A 16,670-nucleotide genomic window follows, 5' to 3' on the forward strand; every position below is an offset into this window, starting at 1 on the left:
GAGATCCAGGAGTCCCTGAGTTTAGGATATCTCTCCACAGAGAAACTGTCTCCTGGTCAGTGGTCAGCTCTGGTCTTCGTCTTACTGTCATCAGAGAAAGATCTGGACGTATTTGACCTGAAGAAATACTATGCTTCAGATGAGACTCTTCTGAGGCTGCTGCCAGTGATCAAAGCCTCCAACAAAGCTGTGTGAGTTCATGTGAGACTTTTTTAATATAATTAATTCTGCTCATGACAACTGTGAAAGCATTTGTTTTGTCTTCTTGCATTTTCTTCTGCAGGCTAAGTGGATGTAACCTGTCAGAGAGAAGCTGTGCTTCTCTGGCCTCAGTCCTCAGCCCTCAGTCCTCCAGTCTGAGAGAGCTGGACCTGAGTAACAACATCCTGCAGGATTCCGGAGTGACACTGCTTTCTGTTGGATTGAGAAGTCCACATTGTAAACTGGAAACTCTCAGGTCAGGTTTGCTTTTGAGTATCTTTCAAAAAGCCCTGGGACTTTCAGGGGGCGGGGCCTGCAATGCTGAACGTGTGTGATTGGTAGATTAACCGCAGTGTTTTTATTCCGCCTGCCGTCCACAATAACATCACACACCGTTAATGCGTCTCTCCCGGTGTTCCGGTTTTAAAAGTGACCCTGTAAACTGGAGACCTTCAGCTGAACGTGTCAGTGTTTGTGGAGTTTACACAGCTGTTGAAACACAGAGGGAGTTCCTGGGAATGCAAACTAGTTTAGTTTTTATTAAGATTTGAAAATATCCTCATCAGATATTTAATGATGGTCTAAAGACGTTTATGAGGGATGCATCCGGCTGAGAGTCTCCAGTGAACAGGGTCGCTGTTTAAACCAAAACACCGGTCATCATTGCCTTGGCTTTCAAAATCTTTTAGAGTTTAGCGTATAGCTCAACTTAAAAAAGGTTTTTAAAGTTGGTCGAAGCGACTGAGCTACTCGCGCTTATCTCCTCTCAAATTTTGATTCTGTGAAACAATCTGCGATGCAATGTAGCATGATCTAAAGTTGGGTCTCTCTCATGCTAACAGGCTAACTGTTGTGCTGCTCATAATGATACCTGCCTGTCCATCTGCTTCTATGGTGTCATCTGTGATGAATGGCATTTGTCTTTGTTTTACTGCCCTCTACTGGTCTGGTGGTGTAGTGCATTTACTTTTTTTTTTCTCCATACGTCACTGGCCTGATTTGAACAATCTACCCGGGACTTCAGCCTGCAGTTGAAACGTAGACAACAATGGGGGACCAGGAACCTTTTAGTTCTGGGAAAAGTGGTCGAAATGCACCTTTTGATTCTGTTGGAAAGTAATATGTATGAATATAATTATAATCAGACTTTTACTTAGTTCTCCTGTTTTCTTTTCTTACTCCAGTCTGACAGGGTGTCAGATCACAGAGGAGGGCTGTGCTTCTCTGGCCTCAGCTCTGAGCTCCAACCCCTCCCTGAGAGAATTGGACCTGAGTAACAACGACTTGCAGGATTCCGGAGTAAAGCTCTTGTCTGCTGGACTGAGAAGTCCACATTGTAAACTGGAAACTCTCAGGTCAGGTTTTCTGTTGAGTCTGTTGGAAAGAAATATGAATATGATTGTAACCAGAACACCTTTGCTTAGTGTTGCTCTTTTTTTCTAACTCCAGTCTGTCAGGGTGTCTGATCACAGAGGAGGGCTGTGCTTCTCTGGCCTCAGCTATGAGCTCCAACCCCTCCCACCTTAGAGAGCTGGACCTGAGCTACAACCATCCAGGAGACTCAGGAGTCGAGCAGTTGTCTGCTAGACTTAAGGATCCAGACAGCAGACTGGATACACTGAGGTATAACATGACAAAAGGGCCTCTGATGTTATTAAAAAAAACCATCTTACTTTGATTTATTCATTAAAGAGGAAAACATGGATTCAAAGTACCGTCTGCAAAGCTGGGTTAAACAATGACATAATCCGGGATCAATTGAGCTTGATCAGCCCAGATATACTGGTTTACTGACACAGCTACATTCAGGGAGACCAGCAGCAGACCTGTCAGTCACCATCAGCTTCATATACATGCTGCTACCTGCTGTTTCTTTCAGCAGGGACTCTGAGACATCATGGAGGACATGCGGAAATGATCTGAATGTTGATGCTCCAATTGTTCTCCACTTTCTGTACATCAGAACATCACTCTGACTGTGTTTCTTCCTCCAGGGTGGACCATTGTGGAGAGCAGTGGTTAAAACCTGGACTGAAGAAGTGTAAGTGTGGAATCAGTTTGACTCATGAGGACCAAACAGCAGACTGTCAGCTAACAAAGAATAAAGCCTTCAGGTGTGTCTGATGATAGACTGCTGCTGTGTTGTGTCTTTGTCTCTCCATCAGATGTCTGTGAACTCACTCTGGACTCAAACACAGCACACACAGAGCTCAGGCTGTCTGAAGACAACAGGGAGGTGACACGTGGTGACGAGGATCAGCCATATCCTGATCATCCAGACAGATTTGAATACTGGGCTCAGCTGCTGTGTAGAGATGGTCTGACTGGTCGCGGTTACTGGGAGGTCGAGTGGATAGGATGGGTTGATATCTCAGTGGTTTACAGAGGAATCAGCAGGAAAGGAATCCTCACTGACTGTGCGTTTGGATGGAATGATCATTCCTGGAGTCTGATCTGTTCTCATAAAGGTTACTCGGTCCTTCACAATCACAGAGAGACAGACCTCCCTCTCTCCTTGTACTCTGACTCTGACAGAGTAGCAGTGTATGTGGACTGTCCTGCTGGCACTCTGTCCTTCTACAGAGTCTCCTCTGACTCTCTGATCCACCTCCACACCTTCAGGACCACCTTCACTGAACCTCTGTATCCTGGGTTTAGGTTTGGGGTTGGTTCCTCAGTGCGTCTGTGTTCTGTGTAGGACGGAGAGTCTCCTCCTCTCTACACAAACACAAACTGAGTATTTGACTGTTTCTGTCACATCAGCATGAACGTCTGTTATCAAAGAGCATGACTCCACGGAAAACTTTAAATAGACATAAAATAATGAAACATGGCAGAGTTCATTTTTGTAATTCATTATCCATTTATAATTTTTAATACAAGGACAGCAAACACCTAACTTATGTTGGGATTTTTTAATCATGTTTCTCCATAATGAAGGTTTTGCAGACATTAGCTGAGCGTAGGAATGACTTGTACCTACAGTATACCTACAGGATGAGAGCCCACAGCTCAGCTCTGTACAGCACAGAGTGGAGATGTGGCAGCTCATCTCAGTCATAATCAGGTGCAAAACTGAATTCGACCTCTAGATGGAGCAGATAGTGGGGCAAATGATGTGTGATTCTTTGTGTTCACGTACTGCCACCTAGAGGCTGATTTGAAGAACTACCTGTGACTAGGAAGTTTAAGAGTGAACTCACCTTACTGTGTTGTTAAGAGGCTGTCTGTGTCCACTACTTTATTAGATAAGTGCAGTCCATAGACATTACATCAGAGAAAGGAAAGGTCATATCTTATTGTTTAACCCCGCCCCCTATCACCCAGGTTAACAGGAAGTACTCAATACTTGAAGTTTTGTAATCTAATAATAGAATAAATGAAGAGACTCTCTCTGCATCCTGACCTGAGATCATCAGGTAGACTTTAGTGTTTTAATAACCTTCACCTCTGATATTGTGATAGTGATACCTGTCAGCACTCTCACTGTCATAACACTCACGCAGCTCTGAACTCTCCTTAGAAACATTAAAGAGGAAGCTACGTTATAGCATGTCACAACCTGCCTTATCAAGAGAGAACAGGTTCTCTGAGCAGCTCCTTCAGCAGCAGACTGAGACACCCACCCTGCAAGAAGGAGCGCCACCACAGGTCAATCATCCTGTCTGCAGTCAGACTGTTGAACAGCAGCACTGAATCCTAACTCATTCAGAAGTAGCTGTGCAGAGACTCTAAACATCTCTTATCACTGTGTGTTTTTAGCAACATGGTGCAGTTTTCCCTGTGCAATAACTAGCAAGTAGAAAGTGTTAATATCTATTAGATTTCATTTTATATTGTTCTCATTGTTTCACCTTTAATTGTTCTATTTTAACTTGTAAGTAAATTGTCGTGCTCTCCTGTCTCTTGTTGAAAACTGCTGGAACAAAACAAATGTCCCCAATGAGGGATCAATAAAGTCTATCTTATCTAATCTTAAACCACTTGAATGAGGGATGGATACAAACTTTAACCAGTGCAGAATTATGTTCAACTCATAAATAAATCCAAACTTGTTTTTAAAAAGGGTTGGTGCTCTTAGAAACATTCCAGCAACAGATGACACACATACCTGTCTATTGTGTGTTTACCTGAAATGATCTCATGCAGCATCTTTTGGGTGAAACCATCTACAGGGAGAGGAGGGGTGGGTGCTTTTATGAGGTTTGGATATAAAGCTCAAATAAAGGACTTTGCTTTGACTTGAAAACTTTATTAGAGATTAGAGGATCAGAATAAAAGATTGTTTTAAATTAAAATAATGACATTTTAAAAAAGTCAAATTTAAACAAACGTGGAGTTGCATGGACTCACCTGCTTGAATGGGCATGATGCAGTTTCCTCATTGAAGTTGAGGAACTTATTTGATGTATCAACATGAAATAAGGAGATCACTGGGAGAAATTACAAATCAGGAGTCCAGTGGGAGACTGCAGCCCTGATCGGGAGTGTTGGCAGGTCTGTTTGAACTCTTTTCATCCTGGTAGGAAGTTAGTTAGAGTCAACAGGAACTACAGGAAGCAATGAGTGACTCCACTGAGACTACATCCATGATTTACAGGTGTTCAGGTGTTTCAGTCTAAAGTTCAGAGCTGCTCTGTTACCCTTAAAATGAGTCTTACCTTTGCTCTCATGTATTTACATTATGTACATGTGGAGTTGATTCATGATACATGTGACACTAATGTCACAGTTTATATCCAGCTGACTTCCTGGTGCAAACTATCCAAAAATTAACTCACCATGAGTCATGCAGCTTGTATGTGCTGGGGTGGAGCCAAGGTCAGCCCCAGACTGATGGAAGCAAATAGTTACCAACATTAAAATGATAAAGCAAATTTGAAAACTAAATTGCATTAACAGAAATGCTTATTATTTTTCCAAATAAGGGTGAATTATGTGACTCATAGCTACAATTAATATTCAATAATCCTATTTTAATTTTAATCTTCAACAATGCTAATTATTTAACACAATCAAAATGAAAAAGAAAATTACATTTAGATTTTAATTTTCAAGAAATCCTCTAAATTATCATAATTCACATTAAAAATTAAAAATTAAAAAGCATCTCCTTCACTTTAAATCCATGTCACAAATCATTTTCAGTGATTTCAAAGTGACAGCTGAATATTCGGCCAGAGTCTCCAATGCACCATGTTTGTAAAATGAATAAGCATTTCTGTTAATGCAGTTTAGTGTTCAAATTAGATTTTCATTTTCATTTTGGTAACTATTTGCTTCCACTGATTTAACCTCTGATTAGAATAATAGTAATTGTGTTCAAAGTAATTCTAACAGATTTAATGTTCACAAATGTTGTTTTTGGTCATCTTTCACTCTAACTGCACGGGGCTGTTAACATAAGGATGATAATAGTGAAGGTAATAACATAAAGAAGGATAGCAGTTATAACAATTGAGGAAAACAGTAAAATAGAAGTAAAAAGTAATATCGAGATTAATAATAACAAAGAAATCACAATACTTGCAAAAGCAATGTTAGTAATAATAATAATTAAAGCCGCAAAAGGCAATGAATGGGCCCTCGCACAACCACCGCCTGATGTGCACCACCGCCTGATGTCCAGCACCGCCTGATGTGCAGCAGGTGTTGCTGTGCTGCACTTTAGAGGCCTAGGCTGAAACTGTGAGCATACTTGTGCAGTTATCAGCATAGTGTACATTGCAGTACTGCATGTCACCAGTAGGTGGTGCTGTGACTTTAATTATGTTCTGAAGGATTGTTCATCACAGATCATTATAGAAAAAGTTTTAATGCACCTCACTAGAAACTGATATAGGTAAAGACATAGAGTGGGGGGTGTGGGTTGGGTGGAAGGGTTTTATACGGGGGGGGGGGGGGGGGGCAGATTGTGGTGCAGTAGTGTGCTACGGCTTTCCTCCCTCCTGCCCGGGTGCTTGGCTTTCTGCCCCTGGTGCTGGGCCCCCTCGGCCCTGGTGGCTCCTTTGGCTCTGTCTTGGGGGCCTGTGGGGGCGGTGTTGTGGAGGTGTTCCTTGGGGGGGCTGCGGGATCTCTCCCCCCTCGCCCCCCTTTCCTCCTGCTGGGTGACCTGGGGGTCGCCCTGGGTGCTCCGGCGGTACCTGTTTGCTTCCGGTCTGGGTCCTTGGCTTGTCCCCTGGCCTGGGTCCCCCGCAGCGGGTTGGGTCCTTCGGTCTGACTGCTCTCGCGGCCCGGGTGCCGGGCCGGACCGCTCAGCTGATCTGACCCAAGTGGTATCATCTGCACCAGTGGTGGTCTTGTTACACAAATAGAACACAGCACGGCGGCAACCCTCTGCGACCCAAGCTTCAGTAATGATTGTGGACACTAAGGGTTGCTTAATCATTAGTATCACCGCACAGAGTTTCTGGAGTCATGGTGAGATGGTCCCTCTCCATCTAAGTGTCTTACGTCTCTCTCCTTCTCTTTCCCTGTCCCTTTGTTTATCTTTGTGTAATCTTTCTTTAACTTTCTCTTATTTATTTATTTGGCCCACCTAGGTGTGCACGCCCTCTTTTACAGAACATGATATTAGCTGTCAATAAAAGATAGGCCAGAGTTCTAAGAGGGATGGTGATGGTCTCATGCACACAGTCACAAGCACAGAAGAAAAATGTTCTCTTTCTTTTCTTTTGCTGCAAGAATAAATTGCATTAATATTTGACAGTTTGTGACAAACATGACACAAACCAGAAATATATATGCAGACAAGAGAAAAAAAAAAAAATAGAAAAAGTTGTGATCACAAGCAGGTAAAAAAATATGTTCTGAGAGTAAATGCCGCTTGTGTCCAATAGGTGGTGCTAATGTTTCATGTTTTTTGGGAGATTGCCAAAAAAACCTCAAAATTTGACAGTGTGCCACGCCCACATTTTTTTGTGGCCTTGTTGGGACTGAATTGGGGGGAAAAAACTAGGACTATTTCACCCGTATTTGTGTGCCATTTTTCATATTCAAAGCTAGGTGGCGCTCTTCCTGTTGAGATTAGGATATGGGTGCAAGAGGCTTTTTTGTGTGTCCATATGCTCTGAATATGTGTATTCATTTTCATGCATGCAGCTAAAAAAAACTCTATGGGGAGGGTTATGTGACCCTTTTTTTTAACCCTTTAGGGGGTGCTGTGGAGCAGATTTTTGAATTTCTTCGATGAGAGTCCCAAAGTATGTTAATGGGATGTGTCAATGGTTGTGGCCAATTTGGTGATATTTTGTGTATTTTAAAGCCCCAAAATCCATTTCCTGTTTGTGGTGAGACATGTGCGTTTGATGCATCCCCTGAATATCTGCCACGCCAACTTTTTTTAGATTTCGCGAATTTCTACTGACAACTTTGACTCTTCAATGTGTAAAATGTGCGTGGTTTGGACTTGATCGGAGAAAACGCCTAAGGGCAAGATCTCTTCAATACGTACCCTTGACAATCAGGTGAAAAACTGAAGAAGAAAAAAGATGGCCGACTTCCTGTTGGGATTTCACCATGACATTAGGAATCTTTTTTCTAGGTCTTGGCCTGATAGATGTGTGAATAAAATAAAATGTCATCCATGTAAGTTGAACTGTGTTGAGGGGGTGCCCAGTTGGAAAGAAGGGGGCGCTATTGAGCGATTTTTGGGACTTTTTACACGGGACCAAAAGAATATTGAAAATGTCGCCAGGCCTGAAGAGTGTGTCAAGTTTGGTAATGAATGAGCATGTTGTTGTGTTTGTGTGTAGGTGGGCGCTCTGCAATGGATCAGTGTGAGGACAGAGAGGAGGGAGCTCCTCCCTCTAAAACCACTCTGTGTGGGGAACATGAAGCTCAGAGGTAAGATGAGGATCTCTACCTGTCCATGACTCTTCTCCATGTCAGAGCTCAGCACTGAATCACTGCAGAGTCATTATTCATACTCAGAGGTGTGTGTGTGTGTGTGTGTGTGTGTGTGTGTGTGTGTGTGTGTGTGTGTGTGTGTGTGTGTGTGTGTGTGTGTGTGTGTGTGTGTGTGTGTGCGTGTGTGTGTGTGTTGCAGCCCAGAGCAGCATGGAACAGACTCTCCTGGACCTGGATCCAGCTGTGTGTCTTTAAAGAGTGACGATTCTATGCAAAAACTGATTGACTTCAAAGATGGACGTCAGTCTGATCGTCTAAGGTAATAATCGATCACAGTGTTTTTATCAGAATCAAACAATAGAAAAGTTTGTAGTAATTTCATCAGCTCTCAAACCTGGAAGATTTTCAGAGTTCATGTTTGTTCATCAGTGTTTGTAATTCTGTCAGAGTCCAACATCAGAGACCAGACTCTCCTGGACCTGGACCCAGCTGTGTGTCCTTAAAGAGTGACGACTCTATGCAAAAACTGATTAATTTCAAAGCTGGAGAGATTTGTGATGATGAAAGGTAAGACTGTCCTGTGTTTGGAGGAGGATCCATAAGACAGACTCTATCAGATGTAACACTGTGTGTCATTACATAAAGTACATGATATTATATTTGTTCCACAGAGTTCAGAGATCAGAGGCTCCCATTGGTCAGTCTGCCCAGCAGCATCAAACACAGCTGGACTCCATATTGATGGTGAGTAAATGTACAAACACAGCTCCTCCTGAGAATCAGAGCACACACTCATTCTGTTTGGATGTTTCTGTTTCCTGATCACACTGCAAACATCATCTCTGCCTGAATTCTCTTCACACTCAGTGTTTGACTGATTGAATGAAGCCTTACATTTCTGAGCTGCACACAGTCAGAGGTCAGAGGTCATGCTGCTCTCACACAGACTCAGACTTTGGCAGCAGAGTTCCCAAAGTGAGTCCAGTTTGAGGTCTAAACAACAGAAACACTTTGCTTCATGTTAAGGACAGCTGCTGCTTTCAGCTTCATTCTAATAAACACATCAGGTCTAAAGTCACTGCAGACTTTTTCTGGATGAAAGCACACCAGGAGATTTCTCCAACAGGAAGTTCATTTCAGAGAAACTTGACTTGTAGAAGACAGGACCATCCACAGACTAAGTCCTGAAGCAGCACCGTGATCCAGTCTCCATGCTGGACTCTGCAGACCAGCAGGCTCTCTGTCTGTCACAGATGATCTGATGTTCTGTTTTGTTCTCCTCCAGCTGCTCCAGGAGAACATCATCAGTTTTGTAAAGACCGAGCTGAAGAAGATCCAGAGAGTTCTGAGTCCAGATTACCCAGAATGCTTAGAGAGTCAGAGGGAGGATGAGGATGAAGAGCAGAGGAGGAGCAGAGAGGCCTTTCTGGAGATCACTCTGCACTTCCTGAGGAGAATGAAGCAGGAGGAGCTGGCTGACTGTCTGCAGAGCAGTAAGAGGATTTGAACACATTGAACATGATGGAGAGAGGAAATGGAGACAACATGGGAGAGGTTTACATTTCAAACTCTGCTGTTAATATGATGCACACATTTGGATCACATCTATGAGCTGTGAGAAACTGTTCACAGCTGATGAAGAGATTTCAGAGAGGAGGAAAATCAAATCCATCCTGATGTCTGAAAGTGTAAATTCATCAGACTGATTGTAGCTTCAGATCATTCATCACATTTCTCTTTGGTTCTTTCAGGAACTGTTGTTCCAGAGTGCAGACGTAAACTGAAGTCCGACCTGAAGGAGAAGTTCCAGTGTGTGTTTGAGGGGATCGCTAAAGCAGGAAACCCAACCCTCCTGAACCAGATCTACACAGAGCTCTACATCACAGAGGGAGGGACTGGAGAGGTCAATGATGAACATGAGGTCAGACAGATTGAAGCAGCATCCAGGACCCCACACAGACCAGAGACCACCATCAGACAAGAAGACATCTTTAAAGGCTCACCTGGAAGAGATCAACCAATCAGAGCAGTGCTGACAAAGGGAGTGGCTGGCATCGGGAAAACAGTCTTAACACAGAAGTTCACTCTGGACTGGGCTGAAGACAAAGACCACCAGGACATCCAGTTCACATTCCCCTTCACTTTCAGAGAGCTGAATGTGCTGAGAGAGAGAAAGTTCAGCTTGGTGGAACTTGTTCATCACTTCTTTACTCAGACCAGAGAAGCAGGACTCTGCAGGTTTGAAGAGTTCCAGGTTGTGTTCATCTTTGACGGTCTGGATGAGTGTCGACTTCCTCTGGACTTCCACAACAATCAGGTCCTGACTGATGCTACAGAGTCCACCTCAGTGGATGTGCTGCTGACAAACCTCATCAAGGGGAACCTGCTCCCCTCTGCTCGCCTCTGGATCACCACAAGACCTGCAGCAGCCAATCAGATCCCTCCTGAGTGTGTTGACATGGTGACAGAGGTCAGAGGGTTCACTGACCCTCAGAAGGAGGAGTACTTCAGGAAGAGATTCAGAGACCAGGAGCAGGCCAGCAGAATCATCTCCCACATCAAGACCTCCCGAAGCCTCCACATCATGTGCCACATCCCGGTCTTCTGCTGGATCACTGCTACAGTTCTGGAGGATGTGCTGAAGACCAGAGAGGAAGGAGAGCTGCCCAGGACCCTGACTGAGATGTACATCCACTTCCTGGTGGTCCAGTCCAAACTGAAGAACATCAAGTACGATGGAGGAGCTGAGACTGATCGACTCTGGAGTCCAGAGAGCAGGAAGATGATCCAGTCTCTGGGAAAACTGGCTTTTGATCAGCTGCAGAAAGGAAACCTGATCTTCTATGAGTCCGACCTGACAGAGTGTGGCATCAAGATCAAGGAAGCCTCAGTGTACTCAGGAGTGTTCACACAGATCTTCAGAGAGGAGAGAGGACTGTACCAGGACCAGGTGTTCTGCTTCATCCACCTGAGTGTTCAGGAGTTTCTGGCTGCTCTTCATGTCCATCTGACCTTCACCAACTCTGGACTCAACCTGATGGAAGAAGAACAACCAACGTCCCTGACCTCTAAACTCTTTAGAGACAAACCTAAACTGACACGTCTCCATCAGAGTGCTGTGGACCAGACTTTACAGAGTCCAAACGGACACCTGGACTTGTTCCTGCGCTTCCTCCTGGGTCTTTCTCTGCAGACCAATCAGACTCTCCTGAGAGGTCTGCCAACTCAGACAGGAAGTAGATCACAGACCAATCAGAAAACAGTCCAGTACATCAAGAAGAAGATCAGTGAGGATCTGTCTGCAGAGAGAAGCATCAACCTGTTCCACTGTCTGAATGAACTGAATGATCGTTCTCTAGTGGAGGAGATCCAGGAGTCCCTGAGATCAGGACGTCTCTCCACAGAGAAACTGTCTCCTGGTCAGTGGTCAGCTCTGGTCTTCATCTTACTGTCATCAGAGAAAGATCTGGACGTGTTTGACCTGAAGAAATACTCTGCTTCAGAGGAGACTCTTCTGAGGCTGCTGCCAGTGATCAAAGCCTCCAACAAAGCTGTGTGAGTTCATGAGTGAGATATTTTATATATAATTAATTCTGCTCATGACAACTGTGAAAACATTTGTTTGGTCTTCTTACATGTTCATCTGCAGGCTGAGTGGATGTAACCTGTCAGAGGGAAGCTGTGAAGCTCTGTCCTCAGTCCTCAGCTCACAGTCCTCCACTCTGAGAGAGCTGGACCTGAGTAACAACAACCTGAAGGATTCAGGAGTAAAGATTTTGTCTGATGGATTGAGAAGTCCTCATTGCAAACTGGAAACTCTCAGGTCAGGTTTTCTGTTTATTCTACTGGACAGAAATCTTTGAGAGTATATTTAAATTGATAGGCTTTTGCTTAATTGTACTGTTTTCCAACTCCAGTCTGACAGGGTGTCTGATCACAGAGAAAGGCTGCGCTTCTCTGGCCTCTACTCTGAGCTCCAACCATTTCCACCTTAGAGAGCTGGACCTGAGTAACAACAACCTGAAGGATTCAGGAGTGAAGATTCTGTCTGATGGATTGGGAAGTCCACACTGTAAACTGGAAACTCTTAGGTCAGGTTTTCTGTTGACTCTGTTGGTCAGCAATATGCAAGAGTATAATTATAATCAGCAGACTTTCTTTAATTCTGCTGTTTTTTTCTTACTCCAGTCTGACAGGGTGTCTGATCACAGAGAAAGGCTGTGCTTCTCTGGCCTCTACTCTGAGCTCCAACCATTTCCACCTTAGAGAGCTGGACCTGAGTAACAACAACCTGAAGGATTCTGGAGTGAAGATTCTGTCTGATGGATTGGGAAGTCCACACTGTAAACTGGAAACTCTTAGGTCAGGTTTTCTGTTGACTCTGTTGGTCAGCAATATGCAAGAGTATAATTATAATCAGCAGACTTTCTTTAATTCTGCTGTTTTTTTCTTACTCCAGTCTGACAGGGTGTCTGATCACAGAGAAAGGCTGTGCTTCTCTGGCCTCTACTCTGAGCTCCAACCATTTCCACCTTAGAGAGCTGGACCTGAGTAACAACAACCTAAAGGATTCAGGAATGAATCTTCTGTCTGCTGGATTCAATAGTCAACACTGGAAACTGGAAACTCTCAGGTCAGGTTTTCTATTGATGCTGCTGGACAGTAATATTTATAAGTATAATTATAATCAGCAGACTTTTGCTTAGTTTAGATATTTTCTCTCTCTCTCCAGATTGTCAGGGTGTCTGATCACAGCGGAAGGCTGCGCTTCTCTGGCCTCAGCTCTTAGCTCCAGCCCCTCCCACCTTAGAGAGCTGGACCTGAGCAATAATGACCTACAGGATTCAGGAGTGAATCTGCTGTCTGCTGGATTCAAAAGTCAACACTGGAAACTGGAAACTCTCAGGTCAGATTTTCTGTTGACTTTGCTCAAAAATAATAGGCATGATTATAATTATAATCAGTCGACCTGAAGTTTTTTTTGTTCACTCCAGACTATCAGGGTGTCTGATCACAGAGGACGGCTGTGCTTCTCTGGCATTAGCTCTGAGCTCCAACCCTTTGCACCTTAGAGAGCTGGACCTGAGCTACAACCATCCAGGAGACTCAGGAGTCAAGCAGCTCTCTGCTCGACTGAAGGATCCGGACAGCAGACTGGATACACTGAGGTATAACATGACAAGAGCTCAAACACTGAATGTGTAAAAGAAAACATTTCACATTAAAAGCATCTTACTTTGATTATTCCTTTGAGAGGAGTGATTGGGACTGAATCAGGCACTCACTCACTAAATGTCAATAAACTGATAAGCTTTCATTATCAGCTGACTGATCAGGTGAACGACAGCTGTCCTGTCTTCTTAAAGTGAAATCTGACAGTTTCTACGTTTAGAGAGAATCATGACGCAGACTGAATCGTCTTTTCTTTCAGCATCATGAGTAAAGGTTGTAGATTTAGATACATGAGGACTCTCTTCATTGTTGACACCATATATCTCCTTAGATGTTCTCTGATATTTCATTTATTGTCTTTAAACATGTCATCATGTAACACACTATCCTTTGTGTTAACCAGTGTTCATTTCGTTAACAAAATGATGACGATAAATGTTCGTCAACGACTCATTTTTTCATGATGAAAACGAGACTATGACGAGTTAAAGATCATCACTGATAATAAAACTCTGATGAACGTATGTTTAGATTTTGTTGACGAGACGAAAACATTAGTGTTAGACCGTGGGACATGTTGAATCCATGTTTCCCCCTGTGCTGTGTGTCTTTAAAGATGGCGTGATGACTTCCTGTGACAGGCTGAGTTCTTATCTGAGGGGCTCAGTGTTAGCTTGGTCTCTACCTGCAGCAGGTGTGCTTTATGAACCAGCTCTCCTCACCTCCATGCATCTGTCTCATCTTCATTGAGGATTTTTACCCCCCGGTGTGCGTTAGTGACAAAGACACAACCGGGGGACGTCTGTTTAATATTTGATGTTTGACGTTGTTGCCGTGGTTACCGTAAAAAGCTCTGCGTCTACAGCTTGATTTAATCCAGTTTGGTGAAACATCAGACACATTTAGTAAGTTTGGATCAACTCCTCGTCATCAAAGATGAAGATGCATTTCAGAGTGAACTGACTGTCTGTCCAGAGCGCCTGTCACTGCAGGTGCATTCAGGGACCGTCGTTAATGTGCAATACAGTCCTTTCATGGCATTTTACTGTGAATCAAGAGAATCTAAATACAGTCACAGTGGTCACATCAAGAATGTGAGAGGCCACATCATCCTGTTGTTATCAAACAAGGTTGAGCTTACGGACATTAAATGGGGAAGCCAGTTTTGCTAAAGGGGCAGAGCTAACTTCCTACTACAACCCATAGCTGGATTCAAGGGACAAAGTTTTTCACAACTCAGCAGATAATCCTCCTCACTCTCTGTCCTCACTCTCTGTCCTTACTCTCTGTCCTTACTCTCTGTCCTTACTCTCTGTCCTCACTCTCTGTCCTCGCTCTCTGTCCTCGCTCTCTGTCCTCACTCTCTGTCCTCGCTCTCTGTCCTAGCTCTCTGTCCTCGCTCTCTGTCCTCACTCTCTGTCCTCACTCTCTGTCCTCACTCTCTGTCCTCACTCTCTGTCCTCACAGTGAGCTCTTGTTTGTTCCTGATCCCATAAAAACAGGTAGAGTCACAGAGATTGGGGAAGTCGTACAGAGATAGAATCAAAGTGTCCCATATATTCCAGATGAATGAATCTCTGCTGGTCCATACGTCACACCAAACGTCACTGGGTGATCTGCATGCTGATTGGCTATTGCACTGCGATGGAGTTGCTGGAGTTCAGATATTTAAACATTGCCGGACCACTACTCACGTCTTTACATTGACATTGAGAAACAAGTCTCTTTTAAAGGAGGAAAATAAAGTCTCCATGTTGGAGGACAGAGCAACAGCCAGCCTTTGCTTTTTGAATCTTTGACTTCTTCTTTTTCTCCGAGTATCTCAACACTGTCAGAAAAAGAGACAGAGTGATGGAGACAGCTGGCTCAGAGGAGTTTCAGCCTGTTTCTCTGTCACAGGGACAAACTGAGGAACACTGCTTCATGTTGAACAGCAGGTAGGACTCATGTTGGACTGAACATCATTCTGACTGTGTTTCTTCCTCCAGGGTGGACCATGGTGGAGAGCAGAGGTTAAAACCTGGACTGAAGAAGTGTAAGTGTGGAATCAGTTTGACTCATGAGGACCAAACAGCAGACTGTCAGCTAACAAAGAATAAAGCCTTCAGGTGTGTCTGATGATAAACTGCTGCTGTGTTGTGTCTTTGTCTCTCCATCAGATGTCTGTGAACTCACTCTGGACTCAAACACAGCAAACAGATACCTCAGACTGTCTGAAGACAACAGGGAGGTGACACGTGTGGGAGAGGATCAGTCATATCCTGATCATCCAGACAGATTTGACTACTGGGAACAGCTGCTGTGTAGAGATGGTCTGACTGGTCTCTGTTACTGGGAGGTCGAGTGGAGAGGAGGGGTTGATATATCAGTGAGTTACAGAGGAATCAGAAGGAAAGGAGACCGTGACTGTGGGTTTGGATGGAATGATCAGTCCTGGAATCTGATCTGCTCCGATGAAGGTTACTCTGTCCGTCACAATAAGAGAAGAACAGACCTCCCTCTCTCCTCGTCCTCTGTCTCTCACAGAGTAGCAGTGTATGTGGACTGTCCTGCTGGCACTCTGTCCTTCTACAGAGTCTCCTCTGACTCTCTGATCCACCTCCACACCTTCAGGACCACCTTCACTGAACCTCTGTATCCTGGGTTTAGGTTGTGGTCTCTTGGTTCCTCAGTGCGTCTGTGTTCTGTGTAGGACGGAGAGTCTCCTCCTCTCTACACAAACACAAACTGAGTATTTGACTGTTTCTGTCACATCAGCATGAACGTCTGTTATCAAAGAGCATGACTCCACGGAAAAGTGTCAGACTGAACTTTAGTTATTCACATCTCTATTGTGAAAAACATCAAGCCTCATTCATCCTTTTTTCTTCTTCAATGTAATCAAAGAAAGTTTGTGAGAACAGTCTGAATCAGATCCATTAAACTGTTCTTCACCTGCAGAGATTTTCCCCCCTGTGTTTAAACTGATAAAGCCATGTCCTCATGAGACTGCAGGGTGGTTTGCACACAAACATCCAAATCAGACAGAAGCTGAGAGGAGAGCAGCAGGGATCTGGTGATGTACTTTGACTAATGATTTTTGTTTGATGGAAATAAAAACACTTATTTGGACGACACTGTTGTGTGGTGTGCTGACAGCATATAACCAGATGTTTACAGCTGTACTTACCTCTAACCAAACAGCATCAGTCCATCAGAGATTAGACAGTATACCTACAGTATACCTACAGGATGAGAGCCCACAGCTCAGCTCTGTACAGCACAGAGTGGAGATGTGGCAGCTCATCTCAGTCAGAATCAGGTGCAAAACTGAATTGGACCTCTAGATGGAGCAGATAGTGGGGCAAATGATGTGTGATTCTTTGTGTTCACGTACTGCCACCTAGAGGCTGATTTGAAGAACTACCTGTGACTAGGAAGTTTAAGAGTGAACTCACCTTACTGTGTTG

The 16,670-nt window shown here is 44.0% G+C and overlaps 2 protein-coding genes and 1 long non-coding RNA gene across 3 annotated transcripts in view; all 3 read left to right on the forward strand.

Moving 5' to 3' along the window:
- LOC117826805 (NACHT, LRR and PYD domains-containing protein 3-like) overlaps window positions 1-4,303 on the forward strand; it is a 264,765-nt gene extending 260,462 nt beyond the window's left edge. Inside the window, exons 8-12 of the mRNA XM_034703157.1 lie at window positions 284-457; window positions 1,386-1,556; window positions 1,651-1,824; window positions 2,196-2,242; window positions 2,367-4,303. Of these exons, the coding sequence (XP_034559048.1) occupies window positions 284-457; window positions 1,386-1,556; window positions 1,651-1,824; window positions 2,196-2,242; window positions 2,367-2,899 (1,099 nt within the window). The 3' untranslated portion in view covers window positions 2,900-4,303. The remainder of the gene's footprint in view (window positions 1-283; window positions 458-1,385; window positions 1,557-1,650; window positions 1,825-2,195; window positions 2,243-2,366) is intronic.
- Window positions 4,304-4,586: 283 nt separating this feature from the next.
- On the forward strand, window positions 4,587-8,291 carry LOC117826827. Its single transcript, XR_004634098.1, has 3 exons — window positions 4,587-4,698; window positions 7,956-8,046; window positions 8,249-8,291. It is a non-coding gene; the product is annotated as an uncharacterized LOC117826827 (long non-coding RNA).
- Window positions 8,292-8,629: 338 nt separating this feature from the next.
- LOC117826825 (NACHT, LRR and PYD domains-containing protein 12-like) lies at window positions 8,630-16,337 on the forward strand. Its single transcript, XM_034703180.1, has 10 exons — window positions 8,630-8,793; window positions 9,335-9,542; window positions 9,801-11,604; window positions 11,699-11,872; window positions 11,967-12,140; window positions 12,238-12,411; window positions 12,782-12,955; window positions 13,044-13,217; window positions 15,210-15,256; window positions 15,381-16,337. Exons 1-10 carry the CDS (start codon window positions 8,698-8,700, stop codon window positions 15,911-15,913), a joined length of 3,558 nt encoding a protein of 1,185 aa, XP_034559071.1. The 5' UTR covers window positions 8,630-8,697; the 3' UTR covers window positions 15,914-16,337.
- The last annotated feature ends 333 nt before the right edge of the window (window positions 16,338-16,670 follow it).

Source organism: Notolabrus celidotus, chromosome 15 (assembly GCF_009762535.1).
Source record: "Notolabrus celidotus isolate fNotCel1 chromosome 15, fNotCel1.pri, whole genome shotgun sequence".
Lineage (NCBI taxonomy): Eukaryota > Metazoa > Chordata > Actinopteri > Labriformes > Labridae > Notolabrus > Notolabrus celidotus.